General features: G+C 34.8%; 3 protein-coding genes across 4 annotated transcripts; 2 read left to right on the forward strand and 1 right to left on the reverse strand.

The window, feature by feature from the left end:
- Positions 1-5,313: 5,313 nt before the first annotated feature.
- On the reverse strand, positions 5,314-8,471 carry LOC103872749 (sugar transporter ERD6-like 4). Its single transcript, XM_009151185.3, has 17 exons — positions 8,277-8,471; positions 8,123-8,185; positions 7,962-8,051; positions 7,823-7,882; positions 7,684-7,749; positions 7,503-7,568; positions 7,341-7,416; positions 7,180-7,244; positions 6,999-7,091; positions 6,829-6,909; positions 6,657-6,741; positions 6,471-6,517; positions 6,334-6,396; positions 6,148-6,207; positions 6,015-6,080; positions 5,879-5,938; positions 5,314-5,790 (listed from the first exon to the last, which is right to left on the reverse strand). Exons 1-17 carry the CDS (start codon positions 8,469-8,471, stop codon positions 5,563-5,565), a joined length of 1,464 nt encoding a protein of 487 aa, XP_009149433.1. The 3' UTR covers positions 5,314-5,562.
- A 1,785-nt stretch (positions 8,472-10,256) lies between these two features.
- LOC103872750 (DNA-3-methyladenine glycosylase 1) lies at positions 10,257-12,419 on the forward strand. The gene is made up of 2 exons (XM_009151186.3): positions 10,257-11,706; positions 12,160-12,419. The coding sequence occupies exons 1-2, from the start codon at positions 10,655-10,657 to the stop codon at positions 12,176-12,178; spliced, it is 1,071 nt and encodes a 356-aa protein (XP_009149434.1). The 5' UTR covers positions 10,257-10,654; the 3' UTR covers positions 12,179-12,419.
- A 262-nt stretch (positions 12,420-12,681) lies between these two features.
- Positions 12,682-17,437, forward strand: LOC103872752. Of its 2 annotated transcripts, XM_009151188.2 has the most exons (16): positions 12,682-12,789; positions 12,977-13,190; positions 13,457-13,583; positions 13,682-13,725; positions 13,888-13,981; positions 14,076-14,809; positions 14,887-15,018; positions 15,112-15,184; positions 15,318-15,357; positions 15,473-15,545; positions 15,674-15,739; positions 15,863-15,940; positions 16,043-16,215; positions 16,289-16,335; positions 16,432-16,663; positions 16,963-17,437. In XM_009151188.2, exons 2-16 carry the CDS (start codon positions 13,012-13,014, stop codon positions 17,334-17,336), a joined length of 2,466 nt encoding a protein of 821 aa, XP_009149436.1. In that variant the 5' UTR covers positions 12,682-12,789; positions 12,977-13,011; the 3' UTR covers positions 17,337-17,437. The 2 variants fall into 2 exon arrangements, with proteins under 2 accessions (XP_009149436.1, XP_009149437.1); XM_009151189.3 differs by lacking the exon at positions 12,682-12,789 and having other exon boundaries at positions 13,077-13,190; positions 13,888-13,976.
- Positions 17,438-17,460: the final 23 nt, after the last annotated feature.

The raw sequence follows: 17,460 nt of genomic DNA on the forward strand, positions 1-17,460 counted from the left end.
TCGCAGTAGATTAAAGAGATTCTAGATTAAACTTAGTGCCTGGTTTTATAAAAATCTTTAAATACAAAAAGAGTATTCGTCAAGGGACGCCTGAAACAAATTTCTCTCTTCAAATAGAAACATCAGATTTCTCTAGAGGCAAGAAAATAATGTGTTGTGAGAATTTAGTTGCTCATGATCTGTTTCTACTGTAAAATGCACATTTAGTAGTCGCATTGTAAGTTAATGTTATCAAGCTTCTCTCCTTTTCAGCTATCACAATTGGTGAAAATTAGTTAGAAAAAATATTCAAATTTAAACGATTTCATATGCTAAAAGAAAAAAGAAATATCTTTTTTTTTGAAAAAATTAGAAATATCTAAATTAGTTTTCTTACATTAATCAATTTATTAATTTTTATGTGTGTGTATTGTTTGAATCATATCCTAACTTTACGTAGGAAGAAGTTAAAATTTTATGAATGGTGCTTATATTAAATATCCTCAAATATAATAAACTAGAATTTATCCCGCACATTTGTGCGGGTATTTTTCATTTTATAAACTTTGACATTATCATACAATTTTTGAATATATGATTTATATTTTAGTGTTATGTATTATATAACTATTAAATCTTAGTGTTTAAGTTTTTTATTATTTTATTAATATATAGTGATTTGTTTATGTCTTTTACTCTTTTATTAATTTTTATTACATTTTCAAGTTTGGTACAATTAATATATAATTTGAAATAATCAAATTAAGAATCTTCTTCAACATATGATATTTTAAAAAATATATAGCTGTAGAAATAAAATTTCAACATATGTTAATAACTTTATTTTGGTATAAAATATTATGTAGTTAACTTATTTTAACCCGTTTAATGGTAAATGATAATTTATTTATATGAAAGCTTTTCTAAAAAATTAAATAAGTTAATTTACCAGTTTAATATATTTTTAATATTTTTATATAATACTTCTATTTTAATATAATACAGATTATAATTATAAATTTGTAAAAAATAGCATAGAACCTTTTTTATAATAAAATTTAATTAATCTTAATTTAAATTATATCATTAATTATGAAATTAATTAAAGATTATTTAATCAAAAAATATTTAAAAAGCTTAGTAAGATTTTGTTAGATTTTTCTCAACAGATATTTCTATAACTAAAAATAAAATTCAAATTTATAGTTAAAATTGATTTATTATAATATTCTTATTGATTATTATGTTATATTATGTTATTAATGAAATACCTATTGTGACTTTTTTATTGTGGATAAAAATAGTATTTCTCTTTTAATAGAGAAGATACGGAGTTTGTCAAGTAAGTCGTACTACAAGTTATGTAAGTTTGCTTATATTCATGTTTTCACTTTATATGCTTACTTAATGTATTTAAACATACCTGAAGCAAAAATAAAAAGATTTTGATTATGTAAAGAAGTTTTCACAACTAAATTTATAGAAACATGGATATTAAACAGCTTGTGAAACAAAAGTGATCACTAAGAGCTTGATTGGTTTCCCCGCTACCACCCGCAAACGCAGCTTTTGCGGTTGGTAGCGGTTGACAGCGTTTCGAAACAATCATACAAACCGCTATAAATCGCTTCAAACCGCTCCGAACCTCTTAAATTCAAAAGCTGGTTCCAGCTAGCGTTTGCGGTTGCGGGCGGTTGCGGGAGGATAATTTTTTTTTCTTTTTTTTAAAAAACCATATAAATACAAAAATAAAAATATTCAATAAATTTTTAAAAATGAAATTATAAAAATACTAAAATATATCTATGATATTTTAATTAATATTATAAAATTTTAAAATAAAAATATTTTCTATAATTTTAAAAATTTAAAACTATAACTTTGAAAATATAATTTATATATTTATTATAATATTATGATTTTTGATATTTTTATAATTATATAAAATGTAAATATTGTTAATTTATTATTTAACCGCTGCTGTATCTAGTAGTTAACCAGTCATAAGTATCCCGCAAACGCACCAATTTTTAACCGCAGAACCAGTCGTACAAATCTCTTAAAACCGCTAGAAACCGCAACCACCCGCATCCGCAAACGCCCGCAACCGCAACCGCAACCGTTGCGTTTGAACCAGTCAGGCCCTAAATCACTAATCAGACTAATAAGCATAACAGTATGGCCTATCAAGCATTAATAGCTTTATAAACAAGTCTTAATTTTATACATTTTTCCATCTTTTGTTTGGTTAATATTATGAATATTACATATTAACTTATAGATTCATATTTTTCAGACTTTTAAAACTTTGCTTTTCTAAAATGTTTGCTATACTGACTTTTCCTTCCATATGTATAAACAATTATGGGTACTCAGTTGTGCCAACAAAGAACATGTGAAAATAAAAACGAGGAAGTTCTATTTTGAACTAGATACTTACTTAGAATCATGAAAAATGATCAGAGATATGTAGTCTCCAAAATGTACAGAGCAATGTGTAGAAACCGACATAATATTATTTTGTGAATACAAAAAGATACAATTCTGGTTTGAATATGAAAATGGATCACAATATAACCCTTTTTTTTTTACACAAATCACAACATAACCCCGACATAAGAATACAATCCAATTTCAGAACAAATATACACTTCGGATATCCTTTCTTTAACTTGAAGTCCAGAAAATTCAAAAAAAAACTCATACACAACATGTTACAAAACACGTTAATGAAAATAACGAGATAAAAAAATATTTTTACGAAGTTTGGTTCATCTTAATTTCCAGATTATTAATGGTTACGCTACATTTTATTCTGGTTAAATTTCAGTTTTATTCATTATAACTTTGAAATAAATCTTGATAACCAGATTATCAAAGTAAATTATTTAATATGATAAATTTGAAACTCAAGTAAAATTCTGCTAAACATGTAATACTTTATTAATTTATAACACTATTAATCTATAAAAATATTTTCAAATAGCATGAGTGAAATTTCCAACAAATATTTTTCTGTAAAACGGTTCAACAAATTCTAAAATAATTTACAAAACATAATTAGTAAGAAACTAAAAATTAAAGAAAATTTCATTATAAATTGAAAATCGAATATAAACTGAAACAAACATACTATAAAACAACATTTGTTGTTACATAATATATACTAAGACATTATTGAAACTATTTATATATTACTTTAAATATATATTCTTATAAATTTATCATGTTACATTTGACTTTCAATTGATTTACCTTACATGTGTGTGTATTAATTTATTATAGTGATAAATTAGTTATTCTAATAATATTATAATCTGATACTCTTAGAATAAAAAAAAATATTAGTCATTCTTACTTTAGATTTTCTTCAACTATATCAGATTGAATAGAAAATAAATATAAAAATATAAATCATTACAATTTCCTTAATTTTCTAATTTAATTTTCTACTCAAACTAACAAAATTTAATTTAATTTATAATATAAACTTAGAATAAAAACAGATTATGTTTATTATTTCAGTATAAAGTAAATTTTCAAATGTTTTATAACATTAACATACATTTTAATATAAAGAGTTTTAGCATAAATTCACCCGTCCGTAGGGCGGGCCAACCCCTAGTAACAACATAAATAAATAATGGTCGCATACGGACCTTTTCTTTCTAAATATGATAACAGCTAAATGAGTCTCATGAAATATTAAGATTTTAATAAAATATTTTAACTGACTATCCATTATAAAAGATATGTACATACTTCTTGAAAAATAGGAGCTAGACCAAGGCGGACGCAGGTGAGTAATTAGTGGGGCATGTGCCACATACCAAAAAAAATCATTAGTTTAACATTAATTTGGTGAAAAACTTGGTTATCTAATATAGTATGCCACATGTGATAACATTTGCTAGGTCCACCCCTGAGCCAGACCATAGTGTAACGTTTACTTGCAAAAAAACGGTGTTCATAACATATGTGTTGTGTTAGACCGGTACAAACGTTTTCAACGGCAAAATACGCTATTTGCTTTTCCAGCAACACATTTATAATTGCTAGAGCCTTAGGGTTGGGCAAAGTATTCGGAACCGAAGAACTAATCCGAAACTGGAAATCAGGGTCTCGAACCCGATCATATGCATGATAAATAATCGAATGGATCCTAAACTATTGTATCCAAAGAATTGGTACCTAACTCGATCCGAACCGAAAACCGAGTGAATATCCAAAGATATTTGAAATGTAAATATATATTTGAAAATATTATTTATAATTATATGTATAATTATTATAATAAATTAAATAAAACTATAAATTAAATACATTAATTATTTTCAATAATTTGTGTATTTTTAGATAAAATATGATAGTTTGGATAGAAATACTCAAACAAAACAATGTCTAATGAGTATTTTTGGTTATTTTGTACATTTGGATATTTTGAATATGGTTACCGTGGGTACTATTATACGAATCTGTTTTAGATACATTGGTTATTTAGTTATTTTCATGTTTCTTTATATTAGTACCGAACCCACCCAAAATTTTGTAATACCCGAACGAAGTCTAATTTTAAAATTCGAAAAATTCGATACCTGAAAGAACCGACCATACCCGAATGCTCAGTCCTAATTAATTGTGATAGGCGAGAAATGAGTGAATGACACATGCATGCAAGACCATATGTCACATGAGGTAACAAAGTAAACATTCTAAAGGACACTATAGATTCGCAACACCTACTCTCTCAAAACTGACATACTAGAATTCCTATGCGTAGAAACTATCTAACATCACACAGTCAAAGCTTATACTGCTTAAAAACTCACAAATCTCTTAGCAAATGGTGACGAAACAACCGCTGGAGCTTTTCATAATAGCTTGGCAGCGTCTGATAAACTCAAAGCTAGAGCTTTGTTCGAGCAACAATCTCTCAACGTTGTGATCCACAACAACATAACCAGGTACCTCAGCCGTGAAATCATGCTGCAGAAGAAAATTAGATCATTGGTCATTTGTTTGTAGCTGACAATAATTACAATGAAGAGGGTGATGAAATATATTTGAGCAGCACCAGCATTGAACACGGGACTATCCTAAAAAGGTACAATAATGGACAATTGTATTTAAATCCATCGAACAGAGCAATCTACATTACAGTTTAACACAACACTCCTAAACATAACATACCACACTGTAGAAAATTTGGGAAAGTACGCTCATTTGCCCAAATCAAAACTGCTTTCACTCAACATGGAAGGTCAGTCATGCTTACTAAAATATGGTGTATACTATAATCTACAAACACAGCTAAACACATAATACAACACTTTAAACCACTGATTCGCGCGAAGCGCGAACAAACCACTAGTGATTACTATAAAATATATTGCTAATCCGAAAGATTACACACACAAAATGAAATGCTTTACAACATAAACACATTATACAATCAATGTCCAAAGAAAGACACTGAACAAAGCACAAATGAAAGTCTTAGACAAGGACAAAAGAATGCTCTGAAATGACCATAAAACAAAAAGTGAAAAATGAATGCTGTCTTCTTCTTCTTCTTCTCTTGAATCATCTGAACAAAGCTTGAATCTCTTCAAGCGTTTTGCCTTTGGTCTCAGGAACCCAAAGACTCACAAAAGCCACAGTGAATCCACAAACCAAAGCATAGAGAGTAAACGTTCCACCACTGCTCCAAGCTAAGAGCATATTTGCAGTCATTGTGACTAACCACGAGACAAACCAGTTAGCCAAAGTTGCTATACTTCCGGCTAAGCCTTTGATATTCACTGGAAGAATCTGTTTTTTTTTACAACATCATAACTATTAGTAATAAATTAGACCCCCTTTTGTTTTTGACGTTAACATCTAATATTCAGGTATGTACCTCAGACATTATCAGCCATGGAATTGGTCCCATCCCTAGAGAGCAAGTAATAACCATAGTCTGTAAAGATGTAAAGAAGAAAATTATTTTTTGGTAATAACAATGCAATAATGTATATATATACAACAAAACTTACCACAACTCCAACAACAGAGACCATGCTTAGAATGTTGTACATATCCGAGTCAGGTGATACGAATTCCTAACAAGAGATGACAAACTCAAGAGTTAACTTGAAACCCTACATTTCAGGAGAAAATTTAAAATACCTTAAGGTAAAATGCGGCTGCTACAATCACCAGGCTAATCGTCATCCCTATAGAAGAGATCTGCATTTTAAGAGGAAAAGCTAAATCATTTGCTTGCATTTACACAGAGTTTGTTAGATATATATATATATATATATATATATATATATATATATATGTGTGTGTGTCAAATAAATAAATCCTCACCATGAGCAGAAGTCGGCGACCTGATTTATCCACCAACCATGTCGCTACTGCAGTCGCCACTACCTGGTTTAGAATCAACACAACTGTTAGAAGTGGAAACTAATGTCTCCTAGATTTAAAGAAGGATGTTATATTACCTGAACAGCACCAACTCCAAATGTTGCTACATTACTTGATGAGACCCCTAAGTGAATAAAATGGGAACAAAGCAGAGCATAATCACTTAAAGATATTTGTTTATTCTTCTCTTAGGAACATTCCAAGAATCAAGAAAAACATTTGACTCTCTCTCTCTCTCTCTCTCTCTCTCTCTCTCTCTCTACCTGCAGATTCAAAGATTGTACTCGAGTAGAACAAGACGCCGTTAATTCCTCCAAGTTGTTGAAGTACAAGAAGTCCTATACCAACCTGTAACACATAAATTCACAGGAAACATGTGAGTTTCTCACACACTGAGATAAACTTAGCTCCAGAAGGAGGTAAGAGTAAGTGTACCATTAGTGGGAAATAGTATCTCCTACGCTTGAGGTCTACAAACCGAATTGCAGAGCGTTTCGTAGATGATGCCACAGATCTCTGTATATTAATAAAAAATAAAAAAAAGGCATTTTTAGCAATCCTAAACTCGTTACATATTGAAACCAGCGTCATGTTTGAGCCAATACCTTGATCTCATTAACCTCAATGGTGATATCAGTATCAAAACCACGAAGAACTTGCAACGAAGTTTCAAAATCATCTGTTAAACCCATCTTTGCCTACATTTTTTTTAACACCAAGAAAAAAAAAAGATAAATAAAACAACAGACTCAACGATATAGGCAAAATAAGGATCTAAGGACTTACCAGCCACCGAGGAGATTCAGGGATGAAAAACAGACCAGGTATCAATAATGTACACGGCAATACTCCTTATAAAGACAAAAGAAGACAATCAAGAAAGTGATTAGACCGTATATGGTTTCTCTTAAAACAAAAAGTTCAAAAAATTGTAATGAGAGAGTTACCCAAAACTGCAAGAATTCTCCATGGAACAAAGAGACCGAGTAGATATGCCAACATTATCCCAATTGTTACAGAAAGCTATAACAACCAATGTTTACTGTTAATATAAACAATCAGAGCTCATAACATGCAAAAAAAAAAAAAAATGAAGCAACTTGACAAACCTGGTTTACAGAACCTAAGGCTCCTCTCATGTTCTGTGGTGCGATCTCGGCTATATATACAGGCACCTAAAATTAATCCAGATTCAAAGTTGTGTAAATAATATATATATTTGATTTTACTTTGTTCCAAAATAAAACATTAATTCCTGGAATCAAAAAAGCTAGTCTGGTCTAGTGTTACCGTATAAGATATGATCCCCACGCCGAAACCTTCTAACAATCTTCCCATGTACAGAAAAGAGGTATCCTAAACCGAAGAAAAAAAGAAGAATGAGTTTAAGAGTTAGAGAGACAGACCAACAACAACATCAGAAACTTACTTTGGCAAACGATATTGAAAGCCAGCCAATAATATTGGGAATTGCAGCAATCATCAGAGACTGTCAAAAAAAGAAAACCACAAAACAGTGATTAAGATACAGCAAGAAAGAAAACAATCAAGAAACAAAATTCTCTTACCCCTTTTCTTCCGATGTATTCAGCAATCTGACCACTCGCAATTGCACCAACCATAGCACCCACATTGGATAGAGACCCAAACACAGAGTACTAATACATGAAAGAAACCCCAAGAGTCAGAATACTACTATTGAGCAACAAAAATAGAAAGTTGTATGTACCTCTGATACAGTTAAGCCAAGATCCCTAGTAATATCAGCTTGAGTTGGAGAAGAATAACCACACTGAACAACCAACACACAATAATAAGAACTTTCCCCATTCTAATAAGTTCCATTGATCAAATTAAAGAAAGATGTGATTGTTTTGTCTTACAGTGAAACCGAATTGAATAGGACCAAGTGCAACGATCAAAACACAAGCTAAGACAGAGATGGAGCTGTCTCGAATGACTTGAGATGATTCCAACATGCTAGACTGTCTGGAACCCATCCGGTACCAACTTCCCGTGTGTAAGAATGGTCGCCGAAGATCATTTCTTCCCTCCTCCGTCTCCTCCCTGAAACTCATCTTTTTCTTCTGAAAAATATCGTAATCTTCAGAGAAGAAAGCTTTTATATGGGAAAATACAAAGACAATGAAGCTTTCTTCTGGGGGAATTTTGATTTGGGAGATGTCTTCTCTGTCGTAGGTTGTGAGCCAATGCGTGGAGAGACGCAGGCAGTTTCGGAGTTTTCGACCTCACAGACACTTTCTCCTTTGATTCTTTTATAGAATTTCGGAATACAAACAAAAAATCATTATGTGGTGATTTTTGTTGTTCTTCATTTTTTTATTTATTGTCGACAAATAATAATGATAAAAAATCTTGATTTAAAAGCATTTTCAATTTAATAGATTCGTCGAAACAAATAATAGAATCCACTAGAAGTTTCATCTAAGTAATAATCGCTTTGATTTCTATGGATTTTATATAAGATTTGAACGAATCGTCATTGACGCATGTTCGCATATACGACCACTAAAAATACTTTAATTTATCTATCTCTTTTTTTTTCCAACTAATTTATTTATCTTTTAGATACTCATTCGTATAATGTGTCTCTGCAGAGTAACTAATTACGTAAAAACTATTGCATTTCAAATTTTCATAACTATTACTTTATCTTCAAATTTATCAAACTCGTCCCACATATTGGAACGCACTCAAGGTTGAGGTGGCCGTAGCTTATATATCATAAATCGTAATACCACTTTTGTCTGCGTGTGTTTAATTCCATCTTTGTTGTTCTGGTAAACCATCTATTTTTAAGATATTTTATACATGTATTGACCCATTTGGAATTGTTAAAGCATGATTTGATGTTTTTTTGATAAAAAAACGTTTTTTATATCTTTTATTTAGAAAACATTTTTTAATATTTTTAGTTAAAAGCTAATAGACGTATCTTATATTACATTAAAAATCTCATATAAAAATATGCACTGATCATCGTCTAATTAACTTTCCATATTGACAATACGTCAATACACTAGTTCTTTTTTATTAAACAAAAAAGGTGACAAATGCAGTGGAAAGTTTAGCTAAAAGCTTTAATATACCCAAAAGCAATAAACAACAGAAACGGTTCTACACTTGCCTCGAAGACATGCATAATTGAGACGAAGTTTTATTATACTATTTTTCTGTTATTGAATGAGCTCTAAATCGAGAGAAATCTAATTAGGTGGTGAATGAGGCCACGACAAAAAAAAAGACAGTAGATATCACACCAAACACGTCTTATTGGGGGTATGATTCATAGGTTCTTCTAATTCATCCCCTACTTCACATATAAAAATACTATTTCGCTGACCCCAAACTGTAGATTCGTTTATATTCATTGGTTGTCTCGTCATCGTCTCTCACGTGTATGTGCCTATGTTCTCTTGTTAACGTTTCCGGATCCCGACACAAGCTTTCTGTTTCACTGTTGTCCCCACTTCTTCTTTAGTTGGAATCTTACAGTCGACGTCGACGATGCTTTTTATTTGTTTATTTGAAGATATTTTCAGTCTTCAATTCCAGTTACCTATATGGGTTGTTCTGAAGCATACGAAAATGACAGATCAAGAATGAATTACCATCATCAAACAACCAGTTATAGATATATTTACTATAAACTAAATGTAATGTGTGAATAATTACAGATTCACTTCGACACAACAAGTTATAGGTAATTTATGTTTTAATTCATTTCGGGCCATAAAAAAAATGATTAAACAACTAGGAAAGGTATCTCTTCTTCTGCTCAGTGGAGTATGTTTCATTGTTGCTCATATTTCACTGAACACCACCATGTAAACGATAACATTGACATATACTAAAGTTTTTCTTTGCAACAATGAATTATTATCATATATACAACTTACAACTAAAGGAAATTACTGATGTAATATGTGAATAAATAATTATTGGATCAATGGGCTTAAATTATTAAACATCTTAACAAGACGGGTTTGGGCTTTGAAATGGCCCAGTACATGTGACCTAACAAAACACATTTATTGGTCGTCGGAGCGTGAGGGTCACTCTCACAAAAGGCGCGCCCTAGAGAAGATACAACGACGGATCAGAGTCAGACTCGAGAGACGTGGCTTCTTCACTCGGAGAAGAAGAAGTTGTATATACAATCCTCACCCCTCCCCGACTAGGTGTTTTTCGATTCTCTTCTTTCTAAATCAATTCCAAAAACCCTAATTGATTTCTTAACATGGGCGAACAATCATCGTCTCAACCACAATCTCCCCAACCCGAGACTCAAACCCTAATTCCGCCGCAATCAAACGGCGCATCCGGCGATATCGTCTCATCCACCACCATCGACACCCGACGGATCACGGAACTAGGCAACGTGTCGTCTCCCCCTTCCAAAATCCCCCTCCGTCCCCGGAAAATCCGGAAGCTCACGCACGACGGCGAAGACGCTAAGGCGGAGGAAGATAACAACAAAACCACCGCTAAAGGTAAACCGTCACGCGCTATAACCGTCCCGAGAATCCACGCGCGCCCCCTCACGTACGAAGGCGAGCTCGAGGCGGCGATTCACCACCTCCGCAGCGCGGACCCCTTGCTCGCGGAGCTGATCGACGTCTACCCTCCGCCGTCGTTCGAGTCCTTCCCGACTCCGTTCCTGGCGCTGATACGCAACATCCTCTACCAGCAGCTCGCCGCGAAAGCCGGGAACTCGATCTACACGCGGTTCGTCGCTCTCTGCGGCGGCGAGCACGTCGTCGTCCCCGAGACGGTCTTGGCCTTGGACCCTCAGCAGCTTCGTCAGATAGGAGTATCGGGAAGGAAGGCGAGCTACCTCCACGACCTCGCTAGGAAGTATCAAAACGGAATCTTGTCTGATTCGGCGATCGTGAGCATGGATGACAAGTCTCTGTTCACGATGCTGACGATGGTTAATGGGATCGGGTCGTGGTCTGTTCACATGTTTATGATCAATTCTTTGCATAGACCTGATGTTTTGCCGGTTAATGATCTCGGGGTTAGGAAAGGTGTTCAGATGTTGTATAACTTGGAGGAGTTGCCTCGGCCTTCGCAGATGGAGCAGCTGTGTGTTAAGTGGCGGCCGTACAGGTCGGTGGCTTCTTGGTACATGTGGCGGCTTATTGAAGCTAAGGGCGCATCAGCAACGAGTACTGTTTCACGAAGTGTTATGTCGTTGCCGCCGCCGTTAGACGACATTCAACAACAAGAACATCAGCAGCAGCAGCAGTCACAGCAGCTTCTGGATCCTATGAGCGTGTTCAGTATCGGGTAAGTATGATCATCACTGCTACTTTCGGTGAATGCAAACTAAACGGTTTTTGTTGCTTTGTCTAAAAGATTTGTGGAATGTGTGTATAGTTGATAGTGATATACTTCTGTGTCTTGAGGATTAGAGGTATATAGGCAACTGGTAATGAGCTTTCATGTCATGTGTCCCAAAAACAACTGATGCTCTAAAACACCATCTAATAGTGAGTGAGTGATTCATTACCTGGATCGATGTTAAATTTTCAACAATTGTGAATTTTAGATTTATTGGCTTTCTTTCTCTCTGTATATATGTACTTGCTGTGCAGAATTCTCTTAAGGATTGGTCGTGCATAAAACCATTTTCTTGATTCTTTTTGACCCATCGTTAGATATATCAGTATGATTTAAAGCATACTGCATTGTTGTTTTATACGCTATTTCTGATAAACCTTGGATGACATCTTATAACAGGTCTTGGGGACAGTCATAACTGGGTCTCCTCTCGCTTTGCTGTCTTTGTTTGGAAGGCTTCTTATGTGAGATACTGTTCTTGTCGTTGGCGTAAAAAAAAGTCCGGGAGAAGGAATGAAAGTAACTCTTTTTGTATGCTGTGTGGGTTCATTTGAGACCACAAAGCTGACGAACTTAGTCGAGTTAGAGAGTCTGTAATGTAATTTTAAGAGTAGCTAATGAATGACAAAGGTGTTTTCAAGACGAGCTTCCTTTCTGTTTATGTCTGGAACAGACAGATACCCACACCTCATCCGTAATCGGTCTTTAAACCATCTAAAGATTCGTTGCTAACATTAAATCGACGTTTATTTTTTTTTCTAATTCGTCGTTGCTTGTATAAAAGCCCTAGTGAATTATACTGCCACTAATATATATCCATGTAATCGCGAGGTTGTCAGATAACTTTTTGGACAAGGATACCTGGAGGCCCGTTAACGGCCCAAACCTAATCAAGCATATAATAAAACTAATATCTGTAGGTACTAAATTTCAGTAGTCACGATTCGATCTCTGGTCGAGAGGCAAAAAGCATCCAAAGACTTGTTCGGTTGTACCCCGCCTTCGCCGTAACCGTTGTTCCTGTCGCCGGTGAGTTCTGTTCCTCCAAGTGTTGTCCTTAATTTCGTTAAGCTTTTAAACCCTAGTTCTCTTCTCGTTTTCTGTTTTATCGAAAATAAAAATTTATCTAGTGCAAGAATTATCCGGGGATGAATGTGCTAAGCTTCAATTCGTGCTTCGTACTAACTGGTAATCTGATCCACAACTTATGTTTCAGGGAGGAGTTTTGAACACTTATAAAAAAACGGATCAATGAATGAAGAAGAGCCTTCAGGAAGTGGTGAAAAAGAATGTAGTATATCATTGTTTGATTATTCTGTTGAAAATTATTTGAAGGCAATGGAATCGATCAGTGATCTATGTAATGAAACTGGTATTGATATTGAGAAGACTGATCTCAACAGACTATCATCCTCTGTTACACTCTTGAGGTGAGTACAAGGGTCAGTTATGTGTATTCATTCATACAATGTTGATCTTAGTTTTAGCACTGTATAAATACCGTTGACAAGAAGCTATGCTTTAATTGGTTGAGATCATTCCAAACGGATTGTTTTTGTTTGTTTTAAGTAATTTTTCTATCTTCTCTTCTATCCAAGAGACCAGCTGCTCATTGTGAATTGCATTGTTAGTAGAAAAGATTCCACAATGTTTTCTACTCGTTGATTTTGATACTCAATCATCTAATCTCATTTAGGGAATGGAGGCATTTTAGTTATGAACCAAAAAGTTTTGGATTCTATAACGAAGTTGAAAAAGGCTGTGAACCAAAGGATGTCAACAGTCACACTTTGCCTCAATTTTCTTCTGCACGAGCTCCTAAGGTGTGTGCCTACTAAAACATTTTTATTTCAGTCTTGATTCTTACCTTCCATTGCTCCAACAGTAATGCTCTTTTGACTCTGTATTATTATTGGCGCAGGTTAAGATAGATGACGATGAATCATCATCACTTGGTGAACTCAGGTAATAATTTAGATTTACATGATCTGTAATTGTTTAATTCTCAACTTGTTCTGGCTAGCTAGCAAAACTTACAGTGCTTGTTTGTGTGTATATATATATCTTCTCTTGTCCTTTTGTTTCCTAGTCATGATCATTTATGTCATGATTTATTAACCTCTGCAGCAAGGATTTTGTTATGCATGTTGGAGGCTCTGTTTGGGCATTGGAGTGGTGTCCCAGAGTTCATGCAAATCCAGATGCTCTGGCAAAATGTGAGGTGATTATTTCATATTTTCTATTTTTTTTATACTTTACATAAATTAAAATCTTAGGTTTTCATTGCTCTGAGTTTTTTTTTTACTGTTGTGCAGTTTCTAGCTGTGGCTACTCATCCGCCTCAATCATACAGCCACAAGATAGGCGTTCGACTTTCAGGCAGGGGCATTATTCAGATATGGTGCGTTATAAATGTCAAATGCAACAACGATAGCGCAAATATATCAGGGAAGAAGACAGCAAAGCCTCAAAAGAAACCATCCGTTGAGGTTAATAATAAAGGAGAACCTAAAAAGCCGAGAGGCAGGCCTAGAAAGCATCCAATAGAGACAACAACAGAGTCTAAGAAGCCAAGAGGAAGACCTAAAAGGAAGTGCAGTACTGCTGACCTTCCTGTTGAGCTTGACGGTGACGTTCTATGCGTTGAAGCTTTGTCTGTTCGGTATCCGGAAGAGCCAGTTGTTCCAGAAACTCCTCTTCCGGTAACTGAAACTAAAACCAACAGTGAAAGCTCAGGACAAGTATTGTCTTCAGAAAATGCAAATATCAAACTTCCCGTTCGGAGAAGAAGAACAAAAACCCAACGTGCTGAAGAAGCTTGCAAACCGGCCATGTCAGAAGATAGTGAAGCTGTTGGAAACAACGTGCCAGGCGAACAATCCGCAGGTATCTCTGAAAACATTGCTCTTCCAAGGGTTGTCTTATGCCTGGCACACAATGGAAAAGTCGCCTGGGATATGAAATGGCGTCCCTTATCTCCAGATGATTCTCTTGATAAACATAGAATGGGGTATTTAGCTGTCTTGCTGGGGAATGGATCTCTGGAAGTGTAAGTCAGATACTTCTCTTTCTTCTTTTATCCTCCTAACGCATGTACTATGAGAAATGATGAACAACTTTATGCAGGTGGGATGTTCCAATGCCTCAGGCCATATCAGCTCTATATTTGTCTTCAAAGAAAGAAGCGACTGATCCTCGTTTTGTGAAGCTGGCTCCCGTTTTCAAATGTTCAAACTTGAAGTGTGGTGATTCACAGAGGTTAGTACATGTCTTACATTTCCTTTTTTTTATGTTTTCAGAGTCGCGTACATCAAACATATGATTGATTCTTGCTCATCTATTATCGTACAGTATTCCTTTGACAGTTGAATGGTCGAGTTCTGGGAACCCTGACTTCTTACTCGTTGGTTGCCACGATGGCACGGTAAATATTATATTTTCTTCACCAGTTTCACTATGTTCCTATTTCCTTTTTCTTTCATATGTGTAAATGTATTGAGGAATAAGAATTGCACTGCTTATTTGCTTTGGCTCTGTTTTTTATTTCCTTGCATCAGGTTGCTCTCTGGAAGTTTTCTATAACTAAATGTTCAGAAGGTATTACAACCTGACATTTTTTTCCCTATGCCAGATAGTTTTTTTCACATTGGGGCTAGAGAAGTGATTTGTTGGTTTCACATTTGTTTTTCAATTATTTTATTTTTGGGTGCAGATACAAGACCTTTGCTTGTCTTCAGCGCAGATACATCTCCTATAAGGGCAGTTGCATGGGCTCCTGGTGAAAGGTCAGTGACATGAAATCACACCCATAAGATCATTAATTCTCGTATTCCGTTTTTGCTTTCATTCAGTTGGAGACTAGTATATTATTCTAACGAGAAATAATCGAAGTAATTTCTTAAAAAATTTCCAGTGATCAGGAAAGTGCAAACGTAATAGCTACTGCTGGACATGGAGGCCTCAAGTTTTGGGACTTACGGTACATTTCATATATAGCAGCTGCATACATCTCCTTTCTTTTAAGTTTCGATATTGATTTTGAATATTTATTTTGCGTTACTACATATCTTATTGCTTGCTTCCTATGTTTTTTTTTCTGTAGTGATCCATACCGTCCTTTATGGGATTTGCATCCAGTACCAAGGTTTATTTACAGCCTCGATTGGTTACAAGACCCAAAGTACTAAATCGTTTCTCTTTGTTCAGTTGATTACAGTCTTTACGATCAATCATATGGAGTCCTCATTTAAACAAACTTGGTTTTTCAAATTTTCATCTGCAGATGTGTCTTGTTGTCCTTTGAGGATGGAACAATGAGAATCCTAAGCTTGGTGAAGGTTGCCTACGATGTTCCCGCAACCGGAAGGCCGTATCCCAACACGAAACAGCAAGGGTTAAGCGTCTATAACTGTTCATCTTACCCCATCTGGAGTATTCAAGTTTCACGGCTTACAGGTTAATGTGCTCTTCATGTATTGTGCTTAAATTCTTATTACACATCACTGACATAATGTCTTAACTTCATCAGGCATGGCTGCTTACTGCATTGCAGATGGGTCCGTTGTTCATTTCCAGGTCTGTTTATAAAGAGTCGTTTAATTTTTCACTTCACCTCTTCTGTTGTGTATTTTCTGAAGATATTCTTCTTTTGTCTTGTTGGGGTTTTTACAGCTTACGACCAAAGCAGTGGAAAAAGACCCGAGAAACCGGACACCTCACTTCCTCTGTGGACGACTGACAATGAACGATTCCACCTTTATAGTGCATAGTCCAGCGCCTAACGTGCCAATCATGTTGAAGAAGCTGATTAGTGAGAACGGTGAAAAACAGAGATGCCTTAAAAGTCTACTGAACGAATCTCCTAACCGACACACATCTCCTGTTTCAGATGGCCAGCCTCTAGGTCAGTTAAAAACTAAAGCTCCTGAGCACCTTCAGACCGTATCTTGCACTGGTTTGGGTTGTACCATTGAAACCAATGTTAAAAAAAAAATCGTTAGGCGGCATTTAGACGACTTATATGAAATTATTGATTAGGCGGACGCCTAAACCAATTTTTATTTTCTGAGCGGCTAAATAATTGAAAGAAATTGTTCTTGAAAAATCTTTTTATTTAGATCTAATTTGCCGATTAGATGGCCTCACATTCTAAACCGATTTTTAAAACACTGATCGAAACTAATTTACTTTACATGTCTACAGCTTTTGCACAGGATGAAGAACCGGGGTTAGAGTCTGAAACCGAGGAAACTAACAAGAAGGGATCAAAATCAAAGGCTAAAAAGAGAAAGGGGAACACAATAGAGGAGGACGAGAACAGAGGAGCGCTGGTTTGTGTTAAAGAAGATGGCGATGAAGGAGAAGAAGGAAGAAGAAAGGAAGGAAGCAACAGTAGCAGCAGAGTGAAAGTAGAAAGGCTCCCACCTAAAATGGTGGCGATGCACAGAGTGCGGTGGAATATGAACAAAGGAAGCGAGAGATTGTTGTGTTATGGTGGAGCTGCTGGGATAGTTCGGTGTCAAGAGATTGCTTCATTTGGTTCGGTCGGTAAACCAAACTTGAGGCCTCATAGATAAATCATATGTAGTCCCAATGTAGAACAGGATCTTGGATGGTTTTTAATAATTTAATCATTTAGTCACAAATTAATAATAAATGGAAACTGATTCATTCCAAATCCTTTATTGATTCTGTAGTAAA

The sequence above is a fragment of the Brassica rapa genome, chromosome A06 (assembly GCF_000309985.2).
Source record: "Brassica rapa cultivar Chiifu-401-42 chromosome A06, CAAS_Brap_v3.01, whole genome shotgun sequence".
NCBI classification, from domain to species: Eukaryota; Viridiplantae; Streptophyta; class Magnoliopsida; order Brassicales; family Brassicaceae; genus Brassica; species Brassica rapa.

Excerpts from the sequence above, each read along its gene's own strand:
- LOC103872749 (XM_009151185.3), bottom strand. The coding sequence starts at position 8,471 with ATGAGTTTCAGGGAGGAGACGGAGGAGGGAAGAAATGATCTTCGGCGA. Across the intron at positions 6,208-6,333 it reads GTCGCCGACTTCTGCTCATG|ATCTCTTCTATAGGGATGAC; the intron begins GTGAGGATTTAT and ends CTTAAAATGCAG. Across the intron at positions 5,791-5,878 it reads CATGGCTGATAATGTCTGAG|ATTCTTCCAGTGAATATCAA; the intron begins GTACATACCTGA and ends AAAAAAAAACAG.
- LOC103872752 (XM_009151188.2), top strand. The coding sequence starts at position 13,012 with ATGAATGAAGAAGAGCCTTCAGGAAGTGGTGAAAAAGAATGTAGTATA. Across the intron at positions 14,810-14,886 it reads GGGAATGGATCTCTGGAAGT|GTGGGATGTTCCAATGCCTC; the intron begins GTAAGTCAGATA and ends AACTTTATGCAG. Across the intron at positions 16,216-16,288 it reads TCAAGTTTCACGGCTTACAG|GCATGGCTGCTTACTGCATT; the intron begins GTTAATGTGCTC and ends TAACTTCATCAG.
- LOC103872750 (XM_009151186.3), top strand. The coding sequence starts at position 10,655 with ATGGGCGAACAATCATCGTCTCAACCACAATCTCCCCAACCCGAGACT.